Here is a 26,836-nt window from a genome sequence, read left to right as displayed (position 1 = left end):
GAGGGTATTATGCTCAGTGAAATAAGTCAGGCAGAGAAAGACAAATACCAAATGATTTCCCTCATTGTGGAGTATAACAACGAAGCAAAACTGAAGGACCAAAACAGCAGCAGATTATCAGACTCTAAGAAGCAACTAGGTTACCAAAGGGGAGGGATCAGAGAAGGCAGGTGGGTAGGAAAGGAGAAGGTGATTGAGTGGTATCATGGTTAGTGCATATGGTGTGTGTGGGGTCACGTGGAAGACAGTGTAACACAAAGAATACAAGTAGGAACTCTGGCATCTTACAACACTGATGGACAGTGACTGCAATTGGGTATGGAGGGAACTCCATAATGAGGGTGAATGTAGTAATCACATTGTTTTTTTTTGTGAAACCTTTATAAGATTGTATGTCAGTGATACGTTATTTTAAAAAAAGGAAAAAACCAAAAGAAATGAATGAGTGTAATTTCAGTCTGGAAGTAGCAAAGGCTTTAGAGGGTTATTCTGAAAACATAAGTTGGAAATGGAATTTAAATATCAAATTGAACAAGACTTAGGAATAGAAATAGGAGCAATAGGGAGCAGTCCATTATTCTTTAAACTGACTACAACGTGAGATATTTCATTGACTTAGACACAAGAGATATAAAGACGAATAAGAAATAATCCATACTGATAAATAGTTCATAGTTAGGATATACATGTGCTGAAACACACACACACACAGGAGATACAGATACGTTGTTACTATTTCAGCCCCCATAATATTGTTGGTTGCTTAGAGAAATAGAATTCCAAGGTTGATAGGATCTTGGAAGTTGATCGAATTAATCCCTTTCCAACCCATGATTTCCATCTCATTCTCAGCTTGAACAAGTTTCAGCATTCTGGTGATAAGTGGTCATTCAGCCTTTCTGCTTGTACACTCTAGGAAATGAATAACCCATCCTCTGCAGGATATTCTCACTGCCAGAAAGTCTGTCTCTTGACATCTGTTTCCCTGCCATGAATGCTTTTTCAAATGCTTCCAATCAAAAGATCACCTTTTGTGAAACCCCTGATAACCATCCCAGTAGAATATAAGCATCATGAGAGCAAAGTTTTTATCTGTTTTATTCAATGATATATCTCCAGTGCCTAAAGTTGTGCCTGACAAACAGCAGGTAATAAATAAATGCCTATTGAATTAGCAAATTTACATAATAGGATTCAGGGCATTAATTCGATTCAGTTTCTTATTTGTGGATATAACTCCCTTTGTTGACTATTATTACATGTCTCATTACTTTTGTCTACCAACACTTTCCCCTCCAAGGCTTTGTTAAGCTTTCTGAGCCCCAGATTCTTCACCTGTAAAAAGACATTGATAATACCTGAGGTAATATATATGAAAATGATTGGCACTGGACTTGGTGGACGGTAACAGTTGGTATCAGTTGAATCTGAAACAGAATTAGTGCAGCAACCTCTGAGCTTCCTCACATCCCAGAAATGCAAGTTCATTTTTTTAATTAACAAAGTTTTGAAAATCTTGATAAAATATATGCAACATAACATTTGCCATTTTAACCATTTTTAGGCATACAATTCAGTGACATTAAGTATTTTCGCATTGTGCCACCATCAGCACCATTCGTCTCCAGAACATTTTTCATCTTACAAAACTGAAACTCTGTACCCATTAAATGATAACAAGTTCATTTTTAATATTAGCCTAGGTAAAGCATGATTGAAATAGTAAATCGGTAGTGGAAAAAATATTTTAAAATCAATATATAAGTGACTTCTCTATTATCTGTAGTTTTAGGTAATCTGTTTTCTTCATTGACATGAGTAGTTGTATCTAACAATAGTGGATTCTGTATCTGAGTATCAATTTCTATGTCAAATTGGTTTTTTTTTATGAACACATGCATTTAAATATTGACTTCTTAATATATGTGTAATTTTCTCTCATTGAATAACTATTTCTGAGTTTGGTAACAAGACATTTTTTTGGGGGGGGCTGAGGGGGTTTGTGCTGGCTATGTGCCAAGCTCTAGGACTACTGATTGGCTTAGTATTATTTAGCTCTACACTGTATGACAGGCATAGGAGAATTAGGTAGAGATAGTACTCTGCTTGGAGGTGTTGCCAGAAAGCTATTACCAAGTAACATTTATCCTGGACCATGATGAATATATAGGAATCTGCCAAGTGGGGGTGGGGAAGTCTAGGATATAAAAGAGTAGGGCATGTTTATTATGTTTGGATACAGTTTTGTGCTTGATCCTTGAAGACTTTTAAATGAGGTAGGGGTGAGATGAGACACAGAAATTAAGTAACTTTATTGGTCAAGGTGAGAGAAAATGAAATCTTAAACTCAGAATAGGAGCAGAAGATATGATCATTTTAGAGGTAGAGCTGAGAGAATTTGATAACCTGTTGAATTTGGAGGCCAAGAGAGCACACAATGGAGGAGGATTCCTGGTTTCTGATTTACTGTTCGCTGGGATAGGGACTACTAAAGGAGAAATGTACTGCCTGGGAGAGGGAGTAAAATAAAACCAGTTATTTAAAAATAGTAGGTGCATATCATAACATATTCTGAAATATGGCCATTTTTCATAGAGTGCTTTGAAAAATTATAGGTGACCAGTATTTTTTTTTAATGTGTGTTATTCTTTTAGATAGTGTATTCTCTTCATTTAGGAGTTGATACAAGGACTATTCCTAATCCACTGAGTAATTTATGGTGATGCTTAAAATTAAATAAGCCTTTTGTAATGTAGTTGTCTCTTTTTCTTCTTTGGGTGCCATTTTCCAGGTTCCACTAGCTTGTGCCAGGAGTTTCAAGTATTTCTTCTCAGCCTGGCATTTATTTTTTCTCTTTACTAAACTGTTTTTTTCCAAATTGTATTGCTTGCTTTTGATTACTGTCTTACTAATGATCTTGCAGCCTGGTTTCTATTGTTTGTGGCTACCTGAATCAGTTTTGTGTATACTACAGGTAGTTCATCTTCACTTAAGTATTATAATACTAAAATTTTGTATATAAATGGAATATATATTATGTATTTAATGTTTAAAATGCATCCTTGCTAATTATCAAAATAATTGTGAAAATTTAAAATAATTATGATATCCTACTATCTTTTGTCTCTGTCAGCAATTTTTAAGACTGATCAAGTTTATAATCTTCATCAATGATTAGAGAACAAACATGGTAGGTTACTAGAAAGACAGGGGACATCAAACCAAGAGAGAAAGCAAACACTTGGAGTGGGATGCTGGCCAGTGTGGCAATGTAGTGGAAAAGAGAAAAAGTTGTAACAGACGATCAGAGAAGTGGCAGGAACCAGATTGCTTTGTAATGAAGTGGTAGATCCCCCATTGCTTTGTAAGACACTCTTAACTCAGTGGGAAGCTGTTGGAGGTCCTTAAGCAGATACATAGCATTATGTGTTTTGGGTTTTAAAATGCTCACTCTGACCCCCTATGTTGAGAATAGGTGGCAGTAGGACAAGAGCAGAAGAAGCAGGAATTCAAGTTAGTGAGCTGTTGTAATGGTCCAGGTGAGAAGCCATGGTGACTTGAACTGGAGGCTGAGGGTTTATATTGGGAACAGTGGATGGTCTTGGGATATGGTCCAACAGAACTTACTGATGGATTAGATGCAAGTGTAGAGTAAATAGAGGCATCAAAGATAATTTCACAGATTTTCAGCATTAGTAACTAGGTGATGGAGATGCCTTTTATTGGTTTGGGGAAGATAAAAGGAGGAACAGGATTTTTAGCTATATTAAGTTTGAGATATCTAATTGATAACCATGTTGAGATGGCCTATACATACTGGTATATGCAAGTGTGGAATTCCAAGAAGAGGCCAATGCTGGAAATGTGAATTTGGGAGTAATCTCAATGGAATGGTGAGCAGAAAACCCTATTTGAACGAGGAGATAATGTGAGGAAGTGAGGAGGCAGTGATTATAAACAGCTCTTAAAAGAAGTTTTCCCTAGGAGAGCAGAGCAATGGAAGGATATAGCAGGATATATGTGTGATTATGTGAGGGTTGATAGTGGTTGTGGTGGGGTTTGTGTTTGTTTGTTGAGATGGACATCTACAAATCAAGGAGAGAGGCCTCAGAAAAAAACAACCCTACTCACACCTTGATCTTAGACTTCTAGCCTCAAGAACTGTGAGGAGATAAATTTATATTGTCTAATCACCCAGTCAGGAGTATTGGTCTTGGGATATCCCAAGACCATAAGATGATGTAGCAGTAAGAATGCTGATGCAAATGATCTATTGGGAAGAGAACACTTATAAAATCCTTGAGAGGGTGAGAGGAAATGAGATTGGAGCAAAAATGTAAGGTTGGCCTTTGATAGAGACACTTGATCCACAGTAAAGGAGAGAAGTCAGAAAGAATGATGAATGAGCAGATTCATTCAGTCATCAACATTAGCTGAGCTTCTGTTGCTATGCTATGCAGTGGGGATATGCCACTAAACAAGGTCAAGTCTGTACCTTCCTAAATGAGTGGTGTATACCAAGTTCCTATCCCTTATTTCTCTTTTTCTCAATGAATCCTGAATTAATGTCATCCCTAGGGATGAAGGTAAGTGAGAGAATATTTGGAGTATGAGGAGAGAGAATAATACATGAATTAATTTTTTTGGAAGGTAGAAAAGCAAACATAGGGATATACAGTGTGATTTCTAGACTGTGTTAAGTGGCATTTGAGAATTATAGCTACGAGTTGTTTAAAGTGAGACCAGTCTCTTAGTGTTGTTTTTCTTCAGCACTCATGTTGGGATAGGCGTTGTTGTACAGATGGGTAAGGGGCTTTAACTAGAGTTAGGATTAAGGTTTCACTAGGCAAATTTGACAAAAATAAGTGGGAGGGAGGTAAAACTATTTTCCAGGGAGTGATTTTAATGAAGGACCATGAAATCTGAGCTGGTTAAGAAAAGTAAAAGCATGGTGGGTAATTGATGGTTAGAAAATGGTAGGTTCATTAGATTAATCTAAATTTTCAAACAAGGAAAATATTTCCACTATGTAAATAATGGATCCTCTTTATAGAAAATTTGAAAATATATGAGATTAGAAAACAGAAAGGGGGAAAAAACAGTACTACTATGCAAAGATAACTAATCGGTTATATTTTCTGTGTTTACTTCTGTCTTTTTTTTCCTAGTGATAATTTTTTAGGGTCATGTTAGTGTGCTAAGACTGCAGTAACGAATACTCCAGACTGGGTGATTAGACAATATAAATTTATCTCCTCACAGTTCTTGAGGCTAGAAGCCTAAGATCAAGGTGTGAGTAGGGTTGTTTTTTTCTGAGGCCTCTCTCCTTGACTTGTAGATGTCCATCTTCTCCCTGTGTGTTCACATTGCCTTTTTCTTTGTTCCTATGTCCAAATTACCTCAGTCATATTGGATTAAGGCCCACCCTAATAATATCATTTTAGCTTAATTACTTCTTTATATACCCTTTCTCCAAATACAATCACATTCCTGAGTGACTGGGGAGTGAGGACTTCAACATGAATTTTAGGGGGACACAATTCAGCCCATAACAGGGGTGTTTTGTTTTCAATTTTTTACATAATTATGATTATTCCATGAATATAACATTCAGTCCCATATTTTACCAGATAATATATAACTTAAACACTTTCCCATTTTGTTGTTTAGACTTCATAAAAATTTAATAGCTGCAAAACACTTTGTCAAGTGACAAATGTATTGCAGTGTCTTAATTGGTCTTCTATTTTGAACATTTAGGTGCCTCCCTTTTGTTGTGATAAATAATAGTAAAGCTTTTAAAATAAAACCTTTTTTCTGTAATTAGGATTCCTTCTTTATAGTACAACCTTAGAAATGGATTACTTTATCAAAAAACGATTCAAACATACTGCTAAATTGGAGAAGTATTGAATCTGTTTTTTCTTTCCACATGACTGTTTTCTCTCTTCCTGCAGTAATAGACTGGAATGATGTTAGGAAACACAAATATGGTCACCTATCAGAGTCTGCATCCCAATATCAAGGTAAGAAAAAAAAACATTTAGCAGAGAAAAATTAATTTGACATTTCTGACAGTAAAACCTTTGCTCTTAGAGGCCTAAGTGTATAAAGAACTCACTGGTTAAAGCACCAGTAAATACATTATAGTATTTGTATGCTTTGTTTTGAGTTGGAAATCAGGCAGTTTAGATTCTGAATATAGATAATCCCAAATTAGCTTCATAGCTTTAGGCATAGTTGCTTCTCTGGACTTCATAGTTTTTAGAGTTTTAGGCTTGGGAGTAAGGCAGAACTGGATGGTATACTTCCATAACTACTAGTAATAAACTCAGTATCTTTTAAAAATGAGAGAATTGGACTACATAAACTCTCAAGCCCTCCTATTACCCCCAAACTTCACCTTTCTATCATTTTGGTATGTTTCTGACGATCACTTATGCTGCAACATTTTTTTCTTTAATAGAAGCAACTGACATCCTGGAGCTAGGTAAGATACTTTTCTTGTCCTTCTGTTAAATACAGGGAATTACTAACCCAGGGATTAGATTATAAATAGGAAAAGAATTCCATGTGTCTCTGTCTCATAAGCTAGTGAGTGAATCTTGTGCTCTTGTCTGCCTAATGAGCCCATGTAATTCATCTCAGCTGTCTTGCCAAATCCTCCTTATCAGGAGGCCCCAGACCAAGCTAACAAAAAGGAAGGGAGGGCATGGGGGTGGTAATTACACAGAATAAAAGGAAGAATGGGAACTGAACCAAACCAGTTACTTCTTAATTCACTAAATACAGAACTAAAATAAACCTGCACTGTGCATAAATCAGAATTTGGTAGGATTTTCCCAAAAGAAATTATTCATGAGATATATTGAACTGAAAAATTAAATGTAAAAATTTTAAACTAAATAAAAAATACTAAATATCAAATAACTAGAGTCAGACTGGTATTGCATTTGGTTTGCATCTCTGTATAGTGTACTTCAGGACTAGGATTTGAGAAATAAACTAATATTAATATCTCAGTCAGCTTTCAGGGTTCTTACATAAACATCAGTCTTAGAGTCCTTTAAAATCCTTCTACATGTTACATAAATACTGAAATCCTGATGCCTTTATCAATTTTTGCTCAATTATTTTAATGTCTTTTCTTACTTCAACTTCATGTGTTCATCTCTATTATTATCACTGTCTATTTGCTCCTTCCAGCCTTTTGCAATAATATATTGCTTTCACTGCCCACTGATAAAGAATGTAGCATAAAATAGTAGAACATTAGACTGGGAGTCAGAACTCCCAGTTCTTCAAAAGTAGACTCTGCCGTAGAGTAACTTCATGACACTGATCCTTAGTTTTCTGATTTGTAAAATGGGTATAGTAATCCCAGTCTGCCTACTTCACAGGGTTGTTAAGATGATTGCATTGAGCTAATGGATGTGAAAACATTAAAAAAACTCTCAGAAACTTTTTGGAGGATTGTTATTTTCATTCTGTTCAGTGACTATCCTTACTTTATTCTAAGTCAGATCTTGTGACATTCTTTGAAGTAAAACATTGTATGAATGTGAGCTAAAGAAGTGAATGAAATGAAATAATGTAGGTAAAGGGCTTGGTACTTGATAAATAATAAATGATATTCACTTTTTATTATTTCTAAAAACTTTCCTCAAACTCTCTAAGGTACTGTGTATGATAGAAAAAGCATGCATATAAGAATCAGACAAGCCTTGGTTCAAATTCCTATTCCCCACTTAATAGTTTTGTGACTTAAGGAAAATTACTTAATCTTCCTGAGCCTATATCTTCATCTTTAAAATGGAAATAAAACCTACTTTTCAGGTTGCAATGAACATGGGAGATACTGAATATAGGGTGACTTGGTACAGGTAAAACAGAAGGCACTTAGTGATAGCTGCTGCTGTTTTTGGTTTTGTTGTGAATATGAATGATAATAACAATTGGAGTTCAGTGGCAATTTAAGGTATGTTATAAATAACCTGTTTTGTCTACAGGGAGTTGTAAAATGTGTATATTCAATTTAACCTAAAGTGAGGTTAAAATTTGAAAGTACACTTTTCCTTGTGGGAATGGAGGGAGCACAGCCAGGTCTTGTCACTGACAGGTTAATCCTGCTTATTTCATTTCGCTCATCAAGCATAGAAAGCAGCCCCAAATATCAAGTTGAAAATAACTCAGTAGATTTTTAGGTGCTCAGATTGTGGAAGAGGCCTAAAGTAATCTAACTTGGCCTAGTATTTCAAAATCCGACATTTCAGATTTCTTATAAAATGTCTTATCTTGAACTCAGAGTTGCTGGGGACTTAAAACCACCTCAGGCAACCCACTTCATATTTAGACAGATAGCTATGGGGCCAAAAGCTGTTCTGTTAGTCATACTTACACCTTTTAGAGCTGTGTGAAATAGGCTTAGCCAATTTTTCATTGCCCGGCCTCTAGTTATTAGAAAGCAGCTTGAGGGACTTTCTTCTCACTGCTACTCCATTACTGTTCTCCTTCCGGCCTCTAGTACAGTTTCCTGACTTAGTCCTGCAGCCTCCAGCTTAACCCTCCTCCAGTCCATTCTTCATGCTGCAGACAGAATGACTCCTCCCCAAAACCCTTCAACACTTCTTCTCATTAATGTGTTGTAGGGGGCTCTCATATACCTGAAAATCTACAACCTCTTTTATAAACTATTTCTTTAAACTCTACCCAGTGGTCATAACCAAAAGATTCCGTTTTTAGAACTGCTTTTTCTTACTTCTGGGCCTTTACACATACTTTTGTTTCTGTCTGAAGCAAACAAATTTTAAAAAAAAAAGAAGGATATCCTCTCTGTTTGGCTGACTCCCTGCTTTTTCCTTTTACACTTGAACTTAGAAGCTTGAGGTTACTCCAATGGGAATCTGTCTGCAAACCCTCCCATATCACCCTCCATCTCCAAGTGTAGCACTTACCACAGTTATAGTTGGCTGTTTAGTCTCTGTCCCTCACTAGACTGAAGCTCTGTGAGGGCAAGAATAGTATTTTGATCATGGTTTATCTCCAGCACCCAGCACAATGCTTTTATTTGTTGGATGGATGGATGAAGAAATGGCTCTGAAACTTTTCTGTCTTATTCATGCTAAATGTTCATTGTTCCTTCAGCTGGTCCTCAGGTGATGTGGCTTTGTATCCTTTCACCACTTAGGTCACCATTTAGGCTTTGGTTTGTTCTATCCCTCTCAAAGTATAGCTCCCAGCACTAAATTTAATATCCCAGTGTGATTTTATTAGTCCAGGAAAGAGTAGGATTATTGCTTGCTTGCTTCTTTTCATTCACTCACTCTTAATTCATAGGCTCTTTCTTATGTAGCTTCTGTTAAGTTTCAGGTACTGTATTAAATGGCAAAGATTTTTAAAAATAATAAAAAGTAGTCCCTATCCATGAAGAGTTTACATAAATACCTATGATATGATGTGAAGAGAATGAAAATAAAGGTGTGAACAGGATGTCATAGATAGTTGGGAAATGGTGGGATTTGTCCTGGGCACACAGGTAAAGTTGGAAAATCTTTTTTTGACTTGGTGTTTTCCCTTTAGGTGAGCCATTAAGAGATATCAAGCTATTGATCTAAAAGACCTACGGACAGTGCTTTGAGAATGAACTTCGGTGTATCTCATAAGCTTACCTTTGGACATTTTGAATAACTGGGTTTTATTAGTGCTTAGGATATGCCACAACTTATTAATCATTTAAAAATGCCAAGAAAACAAAGGGTTGAAGGCATAACTTATGAGAAGGACTTGCTCTATTAAATTGATTGTGAAATTGCATGAAACAAAGTGCTCCTTGTGCTGAAATTGTCTGATAAGAATAGAATACAGAGTCCAGAAATTGATCCAAGTGTGTATAAGAAATTAATATATGATCCACATGACATCTCAAATCAGTGTGGAGAAGGTACTTTATTCAATAAATGATATTGAAGCATATTTATTGAATAAAGATGAAAAGGGAAGCTACATCTTTCCTCACTTGTCTCATAAGATAAATTCCAAATAGATGAGACATTTAAATGTTAAAAAATGAATTCTGAGCAATTCTAGAAGAAATATAGGTTACTATTCTTTTAATACTGAAGTAAGGAAAGCACAATATAAAAACCAAAAGCCCTAAAGAAAAGACTGAGAAATTTAAGGGCAAATCCTATCAGACTAAGACAAATGTTTTCAATATATGTGACAGACAAAGGGCTAATATGTTTAATCTACTGCTACTAAAATCTAATATCCTAAAGACAAAACAAAAGAATGTGAGAAAATAAAGGAATACTTTTGTGAAATTGAAAAAATAAAATACGAACTTACTTTTATAAGCCTAAAAAGATCTTCATCATTATTAGTAATCAAAGAATTACAAGTAAAAAATTCTAACAGTATTTTCTTTTTTCACTGATAAGAATTTATCAAAATTGTAGAGATTGTTAAAACAGTTTTAGCAAGGATGTAAGAAACATACTCGTATTTTTAAGAGTTAGTAGAAAATATTTTGTTAGTAGAACTATTAGTAGGAAATACATTGTATCAAAATATAAAATATGCACATTCTTTGTCCATTCATCTTACTCTTAGGAATTTGCCTTAAGGAGATAATCTTAAAAGTGTTAAAAGATGTATGCACAAAGATACTCATAAAAAATTAGAAAACACTTAAATAACCATCAATAGTATTTAACAGGTACTGTTGTTATATAAATTATGGCACATATAAACAGTGGAACACTTTTCAGACTGTAATCTTGGAGCGGAATTTGTGCTCTAAAGACTAGACTGCTCTTAGAATTTGAGTTCCACACTTTAGGTGGAACGAAGTAGAGTTCTCCTAGAGGAGTATAGCCAGAGCAGTAGCCAGAATGAGTGGAGGTTCCAAACATAACCATGTCAAATTAGGAGCAGTTGAGGAATTTGGGACATATTTAGAAAGGGAGATAAGATATATTATGTGTAAGACCAATGGGCAGAGGTTAGAAGAAGGCAGACTTTAGCTGGTCATAAGGGTTAAAGTCTGCCCAACTGATGTTTGAGTGTCCTCTATTTCATGAATACATTGGAAGTATTCAAGCAGAGGCTGGAGGGACCATTCAGTTCTCAACTATTATATCACCTCAGTGAGATACCTTTCTTGACCAGACTGCCTAAAATAGCAAACACACTCTTGGCCCTTTCTTTCCCTCTTACCTTGTTTTATTTTTCCTGTATTTAAAAAAGCCAGGAATTGTATAATTATTATCTGGTGTCTCTCTTACCCTCTGAACCAACTGACACGTATTTATTTGCTTATTTATTTAGTGTCTCTCTTTCCTCTTAGAATGTAAGCTCTGTGTGGGCAGACACTTTGGCTGTTTTGCTCTTTGTTATGTATCATTAGTGCCTAGAACTAGGCCTGGCATGAAGTAGGTGCACAATACATATTTGTTGAACCAATGAGTATAGAGAAACAGATTCATGCATTCAACTAGGTGGATCTCTTGTACTTTATATTTTGAAGGACTTTTAATTTTTTTAAAAGCACTACTGTATAGTCGGTAAGTACCTTTCAGGACAGGGCTCTTAATTCCTGATAATAAATTTAACTCTCATGTATCTATTACAGGTTATGAAACACTTTAACAAGCATTATTCAGTAATATAAATGGCTGGCTGGCTTTTTCTCATCTGTAGGGTCTAAGCTCAAATGTTTCCTCTGTAGAGCATCTGTCTGTAACTTCACCATTTAAGAGAATTCCCAGCCTCTGTCACATTATTTTATTTCCTTTAAGCACTTATCACTTACTGCCTTATTTACCTATTTATGTGTTAATTGTGCCTCATCAGGCATCCAAATGTAAATTCTTTCAGGGCAGCGACCTCCTATCTTATCCCAGCACTTAGAATACTGCCTGGCAAATAGAGGACACTCAAACATCAGTTGAATTAATAATTGAAATCACTGTAAATTATAAAACATTGTATTTATATTACATAATAATGTTAATCTTCACAGTAATCCTTGACAAGAATGGATTAGATTTCCGTGTTCTGTGTTCTTCGAGCAGCCTGTACTACCTCATAATTTAAATTTATTATAATTGTACTAGATAACTTGCATTACTATTTATTTAATATCTCTGCTTATCTCTAAACTGCAAGCTCCATGAATTTAGTGACCATGCCTATTTATTCCCCTAATATTTAATACAGTGCTTTTATACTTCGAAGGAATTTAATAAATATTTCTCAAATGAATGAGTATGTGTACAATCTTGTGAGAGAGATATTATTTCCATCTTTCAGATGAGTATACTGATGTTTGGAAGGATTAAGTAAATTTACCTAAGATATTTATAAAACAAGATTTTAACCAATATCTTCTGACTCTCAAGATCACATTCTTTCAGCTACACCAGTAATTTCTAGATGTAGCTGTTAATCAGAATTTCTTAGGGAGCCTTTGAAAGTAGATTGTCAGACCATACTCAGAGTCTAATGAATGAGAATATCTGAAGATGGGGCTAGAACTCAGTTTAAAGAAATGAGAAAAATTATTCAGGAGATTCTGATTATAAGTAACATTTGGGAATATAGCAGGGGTTAGCAACTTTTGGGGACCAAATCCAGCTCACTACCTATTTTTGTAAATAAAGTTTCCTTGGAACATAGCCATGCTCATTCTTGTACATGTTATCTCTGGCCGTTTTCATGCTGCAGTGCAGAGTTGAGTATTTGTGACAGAGACTGCATGGCTCCCAAAGTATAAGATTTTCACTGTCTGGTCCTTTACAGAAAGTATGTCAACCCCTGATCTATACCTTGCTGCCTGTCCTACTTCTTTTGTGGTTATTTTAATGCTTGGAGATGTGGTTGGTAGCTGTGATATTTATTAGCTCTATTATAGACATTATAATAGGTTCTCGTATGTTCTTGACAAGTCGACAAAAATTAACTTACTTTGCAATTTACCTGATAATAGAGGACTAAGCCATAGATAGCCTAAGCAATCAAATTTAAGAAAAATACCAATCTAGATACGATTCAAGCCAGTCAACCCTCACAGTGAGTGAACTGCTTTTAACAAAGAGATTCCCTTTCACTCACTCACTTAGTAATAGGGTGTTCCCTAAGTGGGGAAAGATGTGAGGCTTCTTGCCAGTATAACAGGGATTGATTACCTTAATTGGTATGAGTAATAGAGAACAGTAATTAATACTCCAATTATTTTGGTACCCTGGATGCTACCATAATTTTTAAAAACAAAGTTTCTTGGTGCTTTTGGTTACAACTTAGGCTAATACAAGCAACTACTCAGGACTGACCAAACCTCTAGACCTGCACTGCCTACTGTAGCAGCTGTTAGCCACATGTAGACATTTAAATTTAAATCAATTAAAATTAAATAAAATTTAAAATTTAATTCCTTACTCACACTAGCTACATTTAAAATGTTTAGTAGTTGCATGTGGCTAGTGGCTACCTTACCAGACAGCTCAGATACAAAACATTTCTATTAGTACAGAAAGTTTTGGTGGATAATGCTGCTCTAGATGCTTAGTGTTCAAGAGTTGCAATCCATTCAAAGCCAAGACTTATTATTTGACCTAACCCTTTTTTAGCCCTTAACCAGTAGAATAATAATTGGTAATGCCATCTCAGTTAAGAGCAAACTATTTATTAAGTTCTGATAACCTCTTTAAATCTTGATGCCAGGAAATATCCTCTCATTTGCCCTATGGACTGCCCATTCAAGGTGATTAATCATTGGCCAGTTCATGAAATGGTTCAGAACTGGCTGATTTCTGGCCAAATATATTTGGCTGGGTTAAGGATGGTGGGAAAGGGACCAGTTTTAAAACAGAAGCTATGAAGTCAATAGAATATTCATCTTAGGAGTGATTTAGATTTCATCGTTCAGTGACCCATTTTTGTTCCCAGCATCTAGTGCTTTTTGCATGGCTCAAAGGGGCCCTGTGCTGCTCGCTCCAGTGCAGGGGAAACTTCAAGAAATGCTGGTTTGCTGCAGTGTTTTAGCTTGTGAGAGTTTCTGAGACCTTCCCTGCTCCATCATGGGATCACCTCTAGGTGGGTATTAGGGGGAGATTGGTAATTGATTTAACCGTTAATAAAGAACTTGGTAATCTTTTGTGGTCCAGTAAGATACATATTTAACAACATGTCCCTTAAATTTTTTCCCTGATCCCAGCAGTGTCACCTTAAAGATTATGTCTAGTGCAGTGTCACTGAAACTGTGAGAGGCTTTAAGACCACTTAAAGAGGCTAAAAGATTCTGTAGACTCCCCAACTTACTCTTAGTTACTATCATCAGAAATGCTACCCAGGACCTACTTTTCTCTAAATTACCAGATCTTTGTCATTTGCACCAAACAGCAATGCAACTATGGCCCAGAAGGGAGTGGGTTAGGGGTAGGTGAAAGAGAAATGATTTTTAGAGTGAGGATTCAAGTATAATCTCACTCATCTGGTTTTTCCTCACCTTAAATCCTCTTACCCCATGTCTCTAGATTGCTTCTGTTTCTTCTTTCCAAGCTGAGATGGTGAGATCCAGTCATATTGGGTGTTAAAAGCTGTCATTTGAATAAGGGAACTCTCCAGGAGTCAGGTTGTTTAGAAGGCATCTCCTCACCCATTTTCTACCTCTTGTGTTCTGCTTTCCATGAGCTTCCTGGGCACTTCTTTGAGACACTGATATATCTTGCTCTGGCATTTTGGATCATTTTAGGGACTAACAAGAAAAACACCACAGATCATCTTTAGACCATGATTTAAAAGCATTGACCTAAAACGATCCACTCATGTCACCTACATTCCTCCCCTAATGCTCTGTTGAGCCCAAACAGGGAAAAATTAAGTTTTCTTATGCTCCAAACCAGTCTGAAAATGGCCTAATGTTTAGTGTAGATTACATCCTGAAAGTATTTTTTAGGAAGTTGACTGTGATAGAGATTTCTATTTCCTTTACAGGTCATTTTACCTGGGACAAATACCTAAAAGAAACATGTTCAGTCCCAGCGCCTGTCCATTGCTTCAAGCAGGTAACTGATTCTCAACATCTTTAGTAGGTGGGAGGCAAGTAGGTTTTCTCAGGTCCTTAGGCAAGTAAAACATGAGGTGGGAGCCCTTGATCTTCTCACCTGAAGACCCCAGAATAAACTTCTATGAGAAGAATACACTCAAGACCCAAAACTCACTATGAGTTTTGGCAACAGACATTCTCCCCAACTTCATCCCAAGGAACACCTTTTCCTTCTTCTTCACCTCCTTGAGGATATTTTGTTACTGAAAAAAGTGGCTAGTTTTTACCATAGCTCTAAATTCAGACAGATGGGGAACAAAATTATAGCCCTTAGACAGTTCTTGAAAGTGGAACTATGTTCATTTCTCTATACTCAACACCTCTGCCACAATCTTATCTTTCCATAAGAATCTGGTACTGAGTCCCATTGGGGAGTGTGTTAGGACCTCATTAAGGGTCATTCAGAGCTTTCCACATAGGATTAAGTGCCCTCACACAATGCATGGATGATGTAGAATATATCAGTACATGATAAGTCTATTAAGCAAAGAAGTGTACTGCTGCTAAACCAAGCTAACCATCAGGAAGTTACTTATATCTCTCTTCCATTAGTATTCAGTGGTCATTTCCTCAAACTGTCAACATTTCACTTTGAGTTTGAATTTTGTCTATGCTATAAATAAAAGTACAAAATCAGGATTTCCTTTCATTTTAAATAATAGGTACTAAATTCATACCCCATGTGAAATTTTTTTTTAAAAGAATATATTGAACAATGGTTTACTAAAGATCAGGAAACCAAGCACAGTGATCTCTGAGAGATGGGAGGAAAAAAAATGAGTTTAGCCCCTTAAGCTTACTGCCTTAAGAGATTTTCAAGACCATGGCCCAGGGAAGGGGAACCCAGGTTGAGTCCAGAAAGCTCCCTAATATGAGGGGATGGAGCTGAGAGTCCAGGGAAACCAAGGTGGCTAGAATTTGCAGGGCAGAGGGCCAGAGAAGAGAGAGCGAGATGTACAGAAAGAAAACTGCAGAGAATACCTTTCAAGCATTCAGCAAACTATTATTGTTCAGTGTATGCATGTGAAGAAACTACCCAAAACCAAGGGAGAAACTACCTGAGAAGATTGGGAATAGAAACTGGTGCTCACAAAAGGCTGGGAATGTGGCTAATCCTATCAGCTAGACCTGAAAATGTCATAGTTCATCTGGCATTGGATGAATACTCTTGAAGATCTTGCTCAGTAGTGGGAAATAATTAGTCTTAGAATGAGCATTGCTGTGGACTAGCCTTACAAATCATAAAGCAAGACTCAAAATGATCAAACTGTTTCTAAGTTACTTCATTGCATCTAGGAACAAAGTACAATAAGGGAATACAAAAATATCCAGCACCCAACAGGTAAAAGTCATAGTGTCTGGCATCCATTCAAAGATGACCAGGCATGTAAAGAACAGGAAAACATAACCAATAATGAGCATAATAGTCAATCAATTGAAACAGACTCAATACCTATACAGATCTTAAAATAGCAGACAGAAACATTAAAACAATTATTTTAATTGTATTTCATATGTTTGAAAGTTAAACAGAGACATGGAAAATACAAAAAGACTCATACTGAACTATTATATACAAAATGAAAAATATACTGGATGGGGTTAATGGTAGAAGCAAAAAAGGTTAGTAAACTTGAAGGCATAGCAATAGAAACTATCTAAAATGAAACATAAAGAGAAAAAAACAACTTTAAGAAGATGAAAAAGACCATCAGTGAGCTGTGGAATAATTTCAGGTTCCACAGGTCTATGGGATAACTTCATAGACCATGTAATTGGAATGCCCAAAGGAGAGAAGAGATGGGGGACAGAAATGTATTTGAAGATACAATGGCTAAAAATTTTCCAAAACCAAGGAAAACTATAAATCCACACATCCAAAAAAATCAATGAATTCTACCTCTGCCAAAAATACAAAGCAAACTACACTAAGGCATATCACAGATACTCAAACTACATATAGAGAACATCTTAAAAGCAGCCAGAGAAAAAAGACGTAGAGGGGAACTCAGATAAGAATGACATTATATTTTCTTGTCATAAATGATGCAAGCAAGAAAAAAGTTTAGTGACATCTTTACCAAAATAAAAAGCTGTCAACCTAGAATTCTATACCCAGCAAAAAGATTTTCAAAAACTGAAGATAAAGTAAATGTATTTCAGACATACAAAAGCTGTAGGCATTAATCACTAACAGACTCACTACAAGAAATATTAATGGAAGTCCATCAAGCAGAAGGAAAATACTACCAGATGGTATTACAGATCTGTACAAAGGAATGAAAGTCCATGGAAATTGTAATTACAAGGGTAAATACATAAGATGTTTTTTCTTGTCATTTAAATCTTTATAAAAGATAATTGCTGTGTAAATAATAATATATAGTAGAGGAGATAATATATTAGTAAAATGTATGGTAACAATAGCAAAAGGTCAGGGGGTGAGAAATCTTAAGCATACTATTGTAAGATTCTTATGCATGAAGTAGTATAGTATTACTTGAAGATAGACTGGAAGTTAAATGCATATACTGTGAACCCCAAAGCAACCATTAAATTAATAGAAAACAAGAGCAAGATGGTAGATTTAAATCCAGCCATATCAATAATCAAGTTAATTATAAATGGTCTAATTGCCCCATTAAAAGCATGAGATTGTCACATTGTATAAAAAGCAAAACCCAATTATATATTGCCTGCAAGAAATTACACTTGAAATATAAAAACACAAGTAAGTTAAAAGTAAAAGGATGAAAAATTATATACCTTGTTAAAAATGGGCAGGGGACCTGAATAGACATATTTCCAAAGAAGACATACAGATGAACAACAGGTACATGAAAAGAGTTCCACACGGCTAATCATCAGGGAAATGCAAATCAAAACCACAATGAGATAACACCTCACAGCAGCCAAGATATGGAAGCAACCAAAATGTCCATCAGTAGATGAATGGATAAAGAAGATGTATGTATATGTACACAATGGAATATTATCCAGCCATAAAAAAGAAAGAAATCTTGCCATTTGCAACAACATGGAGGTACCTAAAGGGTATTATGTTAAGTGAAATAAGCCAGGCAGAGAAGGACAAATACCATATGACTTCACTTGTATGTGGAATCTAAAAAAAAAAAAAAAAAAAAACAGAAATAGACTAATAGACACTGAGAAGTGACTGATAGGTACAATGGGAAGGGTTCAGGTTGGTGGGTGAAATAGGTGAAGAGGACAAAGAGGCACAAAATCTCAATCACATATAAATTAGTTATGGGGAAGAAAGAACACAGAGAATATAGTCAGTAATTCTGTAACATCATTTTATGTTGACAGATAGTAACTACACTTGGGGTGAGCATTTAATAATGCAGATTGTTGAATCACTGTGTTGTATATTTGAAACCAATATAATGTATATCAACTATACTTCAATTCAAAAAATCATATACCATGCTGACAGCCATAATAAAGCTTTAAAGGCTATGTTAATATCAAAGTATATTTCAAAACAAAGAATTTTTCCAGAGATAAAGATGTAATTTCATCATGAAAAGGAGTCAGACATTTCTTACTTGAAGCAAAAAGTGATAGAACTCAGAGAAGTAATTAATTCTAAAATCTACCTGTAGTTGGAATTTTAATACTCCTCTATGATTAAAGAGCACATAGACAGAAAATCAGCAAGTATATAGTAGACTTGAACAACACTATTCAACCAACTTGACCTAATTGATATATATAGAACACTCCCCAACAGTAGAATATATACATTCTTTTCAAGTGCATGCAGAACATTTACCAAGTTAGATCATATTATGGACCATAAAATAAGGTTTGATAAAATTAAAAGGATCTAAGCAATATAAAATATGTTTGCTGATTATATTGGAATTAAATTAAAAATCAATAGCAGCAAGTTATTTGGAAAAATCCCCAAATATTTGGAAATTAAGTAACTGACAAAAAGGGACATTAGAAAGTATTTTCAGCTAAACAGAAAAGAAAGCAGAATCTTCCAGAGCTTAGGATGCCACTAAAGCAGTACTTAACAGAAAGTTTATAGCACTAACCACTTAACATTAGAAAAGAAGAAAGGTTTCATTTAGTGACCTTGACTTCCACCTTTAAAAAACTAGGGGGGAAAAAAGGGCAAGTTAGTCTCAAAGTAAGCAGAGGAAAGGAAATAATAAAGATTAGATCAATAATCAATACAGTAAAAATAGAAAAATAATAGAGAAAATCATTGAAACCAAAAGCTGATTCTTTGCAAAGATAAAGTGATAAGCTCTTGTCAGATTGAGAATAACATTTAAAAATATGAATTACTAATATGGTAACTGAAAGAGGTAACATCACTATTAATTCTGTAGATATTAATAGGATAGTAAAGGAATATTATGAACAAGTTCATGCCTATAAGTTTGACAACTTAGATGAAATGGGTAATTTTCATGAATAACACAAATTACCAAAGTTCACTCAAGAAGGTAGAAAATCTGCTTAGTACTATTTCTTTAGAGAAGTTGAATTTGTAATTAAGAATTTTCCCACAAAGAAAATCCTAAGCCTAGAGGACTTCACTGGTGAATTGTTCCAAACATTTAAGGAAAAAGTAGTGCAAATTCTACACAGACTTGTCCAGAAAGATTAAGAGAAGAGAATACCTCCCAACTCATTCTATGGGGCAAGCATTACTCTGATACCAAAACCAGGCAAAGAAAACTACAGAGCAACATCCTGCATGAAAACACATGTAAAAATTCTAAGCAATACTTTAGGAAATCAAATCCAACAATATATAAAAATAATTCATTATGGCCAGGTAGAGTTCATTTCTAAGAATGCAAGGTTGATTTATCATTCAAAAATCAATCAGTGTAATTCACCATATGAACACACTAACAAAAAATATAATCATCTCAATAGATGCAGAAAAAGCATTTGACAAAATCCAATGTCCACACTAATAAAAACTTGGAACAAACAGAAATAGAAGGGGTTTTCCTAAACTGTAAACACTAAAAGATACCTAATGAAAACTCTACAGATAACTTCATACCTAATGGTAAATGACTAAATGCTTCCCCCTGAACATCACAAGGATGCTTGCTGTTGCCACTTTAGTTCAACATTGTACTACCAATGCAACCAGGCCAAAAAGAGAAATAAAAGGGATGCAAATTGAAAACATTAGAAGAAACACCGAAGAAAATAAATATATAGGTGGCTTATAAACATATGAATTGGTAGCCAACATTTCATTAGGGAAATATGAAGTAAAACCATAATGAGATATTTATATACATTTATTTAAATGGCTCTGATAAAAAAGATTGACCATACCTAATAGGGGCAAGGATTTGGAGTAAATGGAGCTTTCATAAACTATTGGTGAAAGTTTAAAATGGTCAGATTACTTTAGAAAATAGTTTGGCAGAGAAACTTCACATTGCTGAGCAAAAAAAAAGAAAAACAAACCCACCTAAATCACTAAATAAACTAGGTATTTCAGTAATCCTTTACTTGAAAAAATGTTTGTATTTCAGCACTAAAGCCAGCATTTTACTCAATAATGAAAAGTAACTCAACAGAAAATACAACAGAAGAGAAACTCCTATTTACAATAGCAGCAAAAAAGCCATATTTAGTAATAAATTAACAAATATGCAAAACTTATATAGAGTAAACTTTAGAAAACACCTTGTCAAAAACATGATCTATTTAAAAAATCATAAAATAGACTTGGCTGAAATTAACTTCTGCTCTTCAAAAGATAGTGGTAAAAGAATGAAAATATGAGCTCTAGACTCCAAGAAAATATTAGCAAATCACAGCTGATAGCAATACTCCCCAGGTTGATCTGTCATTTTGATGTAATTCTTATTAAGTCCCAACTGCCTATCTTATGGAAGTTGACAGGTTGATCCTAAAATCCATATAGAAATATAAGGGACCCAGAATAGCTAAACAGTCTTGGAAAAGGAAAACAAAGATAGGAGATTCACTTCCTCATTTCAAAACTTAACTATAACAATATTCAAGATGTGGTAACTGTCATAAAGATAGACATATAAATCAGTGAATTATATTTGAGAGTCCAGAAATAAACTCATACATTTATGCTTGGACAAGGATGCCAAGACAATTTAGTGGGATTTTCAAGAACTGATGCAGGGACAACTGGATATCCATATCCAAAAGAATGAGGTTTGACCCTACCTCCACACCATAGGCAAAAATTAACTCCAAGTGGATGATAGTCCTAAATGTAAGAACTAAAACTATGAAAATCTTAGAGAAAAACATTGGAGTAAATCTTCATGACCTTGGAAAAAACATTGGAGTAAATAAATCTTCATGACCTTGGATTAGGCAGTGGTTTCTTAGATACAGCATCAAAAACAAATGACAAGAAAAGAAGATAGATTGGACTTCATCAAGATTTTGTGCTTCCAAAGACACTTTATCAAGAAAGGGAAAAGACAGCCCACCCAATGGGGGAAAATATTTGCAAATCATGTATCTGGTAAGGGACTTATCAGAAGATATGAAGAACTTATAACTCAACAGTTAAATTAACAGTTAAAACAAATAAGCTAATTTTTATGCAATATTATGCTAATTTATGCAATATTTCTCCAAATATCTACAAATGGCCAAGCACACATAAAAGATTCTTAACATCACTAATCTTTAGGAGAATGCAAATCAAACTGCAGTGAAACACTACTTCACATCTATTAGGACAGCTGAAATAAAAAAGGCAGACAATAACAAGTGTTGATGAGGATGTGGAGAAATTGGAACCTCATACATTGCTGGTGAGATTGTGAGATTATAAAATGCTGTAGCTGCTTTAGAAAAAAGTTTAGGGTCTATTCAGAATGTTAGACATAGAATTAACACATGACCCAGCAATCTCCTATGTGTATACCCAAAAGAAATGAAAATATATGACCACACAAAACTTATACACAAATGTTCATGACATCATTATACATAATAGCCAGAAAGAGGGAATCACCCAAATGTCTCCCAGCTGATGAACGGACAAGCAAAATATAGTAAATTTATATGATGATATATTGTTAGCAATGAAAATAAATGAAATACTCCCATACACCACAACATAGATTAACCTTGAAAAATCTTACACCAAGTGAAAAGACCACTCACATATAACTCCATTTATATTAAATCTCCAGAATAGGTAAATTCATAGAAACAGACAAAGTAGATGAGTGGTTTTAGGACTGAGATAAGGGGAGAATGGAGATACTGCTAATGGACATGGCATTTTGGGGGATATGACAAAAATGTTCTAAATTTAAGTGGAATGGTGTTTATAGAACTCTGTGAATATACTGAAAACCACTTGATACACACTGTAAAAAGGTAAATTTTCTGGTATGTGAGTTAAGCCTATACCTACCATGTGATCCATCCATTCCACTTTTATTTACCCAAGAAAAGAAAGTATACTTCCATACAAAGTTTTATACATGGATGTTTATAGAAGATTTATTTGTAACAGTAAAAATCTGAAAATACACAAATGTTTACCAATATGATATACTACTACTCAGCAGTAAGAAGCATTCAACAATATGGATGAATATTAGAATACTTGTACTGAGTAATAATATCTGTAAAAAAAAAAAGCACCCATCGCCAACCTCATACTTAATGGTGAGAAACTGGTAAGTTTCCCACTAAGATCAGGAGCAGGGCAAGGATTGCCACTCCTATTCAGTATTAGACTGGAAGCCCTGAAAAGTGGAATTTGAAATAAAAAACACAGTATCATTTACATTAGCATCTCCAAAACTTAACTAAGGTATAAATGCAACAAAATATGTACTGGGTATTTATGAGGAACATTAAAGAACTGATGAACAAAATCAAATAACCCAAAAAATGGAATCTATTTTTACTTTTAATGAAGTCCAATTCGTGTTCAAAAATAGGAAAGTAAATATTGTCAAGATTTCAGTTCTTCTCATGTGACCCATAGATCGAATGTAAACGTAGTCAAAATTCAAGCAAGTTGTTTTGTGGGTATGACAAACTGATTCTAAAGTTTATACAGAAAGGCAAAAGACCTAGAATATCTGACACAATATTGAAGGAAAAGAGCAAAGTCAGAGAACTGACACTACCCAACTTCAAGACTTATTATAAAACTACAGTAATCAAGACAGCATGGTATTGGCAAAAGAAGAGACAGACCAATGGAACAGAATAGAGAGTCCAGAATAGTCCCACATGACTATTATAGTCAACTGATCTTTGACAAAGGAGCAAAGGTAATCAGTACAGTGGAGCAAAGACAGCCTTTTCAACAAATGGTGCTGAAACAACTGGACAGCCACATACAAAAAAAAAGTAATCTAGACCCAGATCTTACACCCTTCACAAAAATTAAAATTGAACACAGACCTAAATGTAAAACCCTAAGCTATAAAACTCATAGAAGATAACATACCAGAAAAACAAGATATAGCAATGACTTTTTAGATACACCACCAAGACATGATTCATGAAAGAAATAATTGATAAACTGGACTTCATTAAAAGTAAAATCCTCTGCTCTGTGAAATAAATTATCAAGAGAATGAAAAGACAAATCTCAGACTGGGAGAAAATATTTGCAAAAGACACATCTGATAAAGGACTGTTACCCAAATATTCAAAGAACATGGGGTGTGGGGTGGGACTTGGTGAAGGGGGGAGCCTAGTAAACATAATGTTCTTCATGTAATTGTAGATTAATGATAACAAAATAAAATTTTTTAAAAGATCACATATAAATAAATAAATCCAAAAAAATACACAAAGAACACTTAAAAACTCAACAGTAAGAAAACAACTTGATTTTAAAATGGGCCAAAGAGCTTAACAGACACCTCACTAGAGAAGATATACAGATGATACAAAAATATATGAAAAGATGTTCCACATCATATGTCATCATAGAAATGCAAATTAAAACATCAGTGAGATACTACTACACACTTACACAAATTAACAAAATTCTGAACACTGACACCATCAAATGCTGGTGAGGATGTGGAGCAACAGGAATTCTCATTCACTGCTTGTGAGAATGCAAAATGGACCAGTCATTTTGTAGAAGACCTCAGTGATTTCTTACAGAACCATTCCTTAGTATTTATCCAAAGGAGTTGAAAACTACTCTCCATGCAGAAACCTGCACATAGATGTTTATTGCAGCTTTATTCATAATTGCCAGAACTTGGAAGTAACCAAGGTGTGCTTCAATAGGTAAATGGACAAATAAACGATGATATAGCTAAGTAATGGAGTATTATTTGGCCCTAAAAGGAAATGAGCTATCAAGCCATGAAAAGACATGGAGGAAACAAATGCATATTGCTAAGGAAAGAAGCCAATCTGAACAGGCTATATCTGTATAATTTCAACTGTATGACGTTCTGAGAAAGGCAAAACTATGAAGAGAGTAAAAAGATCAGTGGTTGAGTGAGTGATGGATGAATAGGGAGAGCACAGAGCCTCTTGTAGGTCAGTGAAACTATTTTGTATGATCCTGTAATGATGGATATAAGTCATTATACATTTGGCCAAACCCGCAGAATGTACAACACCAAGAGAAAACCCTAATGTAAACCATCAACTTTGGGTAATTATGATGTGTTGATGTAACTTTGTCAATTGTTATGAATGTGCCACTGTGGGGAAGGATGTGGATAATAGGGAGACTGTCTGTGGGCAGGGTTTATATGTGAGATCTCTGTACCTTCCTTTCTAGTTTGCCATGAACCTAAAACTGCTCTAAAAAAAATAAAGTCTTTTAAAACAAAACAAATTAATTATTGGTACATTAAACAATGTGAGTGAATATCACAATAGTTATGCTAAGTGAAAGCTGGACAAAAAAAAGTATGTTTTCTATTTTTCCACTTAGAGCTAGAAAATGCAAGCCAATCTACAGTGACAGAAAGTGAATCAGTGTTTGCCTGGGGACAGGGGTTGAGGAAGGGCTAGACAGAGGAATTATAGAGGGATATAAGGAAACTTCAGAGTGTGTCCAAATTTATTATCTTGATTGTGGTGATGGTTTCAAGGGTGTATATCGTATCATGGATATATATGTCAAGACTTACCAAAGCATATAGTTTATTATATGTCAATTATAACTTAAAATTGTTTCTAAAAATATTAATTGGTTTATGTAAATATCAAAAAAAAAACAGCCCCCAGTAGTTAGTCTGTATGGTGGAAATACAAACCAATATACTGAAATGCTCCATGAAGAGACACTGGGATATAATCGTTTAACAGGATGGCTTCTGAAAAGAAAATTATGATTACTTGGAAGGTTAGGGAGTTGGAAAAGATAGGAAGAGAAAGCATTTAAGTAAGGACCATTTGAGATACTCTTGTCCTTTTCTAACTGGTGTGAATCAATATTTGACACTTCAATAGAAAGAAATTTTTCACCTTTATCTTACTTTTTAGTGTTTCTTTTGCATGAAACCTGTCATAAATACTAGGGAATAATTCAAGGTGGTTGCTCCTGGCCCATCTGTAGCCAATTTGAGTCCAAAGTGTAACTTTTTCAGGTTCCATCTCTTAACATCCTTACCAAAAATGCCATTTACTCTTAGCCTGCCTAATCCCTGTGGCTTGTTCTCCTCAGTCCTATACACCTCCAAGCAACGAGTTCAAGATCAGCATGAAATTGGAAGCACAGGACCCCAGGAACACCACATCCACTTGTATTGCCACAGTAGTTGGACTGACAGGTGCTCGCCTCCGCCTTCGCCTTGATGGCAGTGACAACAAGAATGACTTCTGGCGGCTGGTTGACTCAGCTGAAATTCAGCCCGTTGGGAACTGTGAGAAGAATGGGGGTATGCTGCAGCCCCCTCTGGGTGAGTAATAACAGATCCAAGCTCTCCTTAGCCAATTAGTTATCTTCCAGAAATTGTATGTCTGTTTATGGGAAAGCCTAGGGTCCCTTGTCTATCCTTCTTTGTCACATGGTCCAAAAGAAAAGGCCCACCCAATGTGAAATAAGCTATAAAATCTGTACATCTTAATCTCTGCATTAACTTACAATATCCAAACTTCTCTCATGCTTTCCTTTTTCTAACAGGAAGCCACACCCTTCACCCTTCTTTGTCAATTCCCATTACCCTGAGAGGAGGTCTTGCCATTTAACCTGCCTCAAAAAGTCATAGAATTTTTACCAAATCCCATAATGATAATAAGAGATGAGAGAAAAATCTCCCAGTAGAAAGGAGTTTTGTTAAAAGTAACTCCTTTCTGCTAAATCCTCACTTGGTCCTTGTAATTTTCTCACCTTGAATCATTTATTAGGTAAAATTCTTCATTTTAATTAAACTAATGACCCCACTAGTTTTTTCTCCTCAAGATCCGATTCACTTCTTGTTTTTTGCCTCACTATGCCTGAGAGGTTTAACCTATCTCATCAGTCACTATGAATCACTATTGCAGTGAGTCTTGATGAAGGATAGAGAAAGATGGGTTATGGGCTGTAAGCTATGTTCCCATTAGAAGGCTGTGCTAGATTAATTGAGTATTAGAGGATATGTGTCATTTGAAAAAACTGCAGGTGGTTATTTAACATTTCCCTCCACTAAAAAAAATTACTTGTAATATAAAATTTCAAATATATTACAGAAGTAGAAAGAATAATACAGTGAATGTGCATGTATCCTTTAT

At 35.1% G+C, this 26,836-nt stretch overlaps 1 protein-coding gene across 1 annotated transcript in view; it reads left to right on the top strand.

Moving 5' to 3' along the window:
* SCMH1 (Scm polycomb group protein homolog 1) overlaps positions 1 to 26,836 on the top strand; it is a 220,165-nt gene that overhangs the window by 69,381 nt on the left and 123,948 nt on the right. The window contains 4 exon segments of the mRNA XM_037002370.2: positions 5,958 to 6,026; positions 6,467 to 6,490; positions 14,995 to 15,065; positions 25,788 to 26,022. Of these exon segments, the coding sequence (XP_036858265.1) occupies positions 25,824 to 26,022 (199 nt within the window). The 5' untranslated portion in view covers positions 5,958 to 6,026; positions 6,467 to 6,490; positions 14,995 to 15,065; positions 25,788 to 25,823.

The sequence above is a fragment of the Manis javanica genome, chromosome 4 (genome assembly GCF_040802235.1).
Source record: "Manis javanica isolate MJ-LG chromosome 4, MJ_LKY, whole genome shotgun sequence".
NCBI classification, from domain to species: domain Eukaryota; kingdom Metazoa; phylum Chordata; class Mammalia; order Pholidota; family Manidae; genus Manis; species Manis javanica.
The sequence above is the reverse complement of the archived record's forward strand: the minus strand, read 5'-3'. Positions and strand labels throughout refer to the sequence as shown.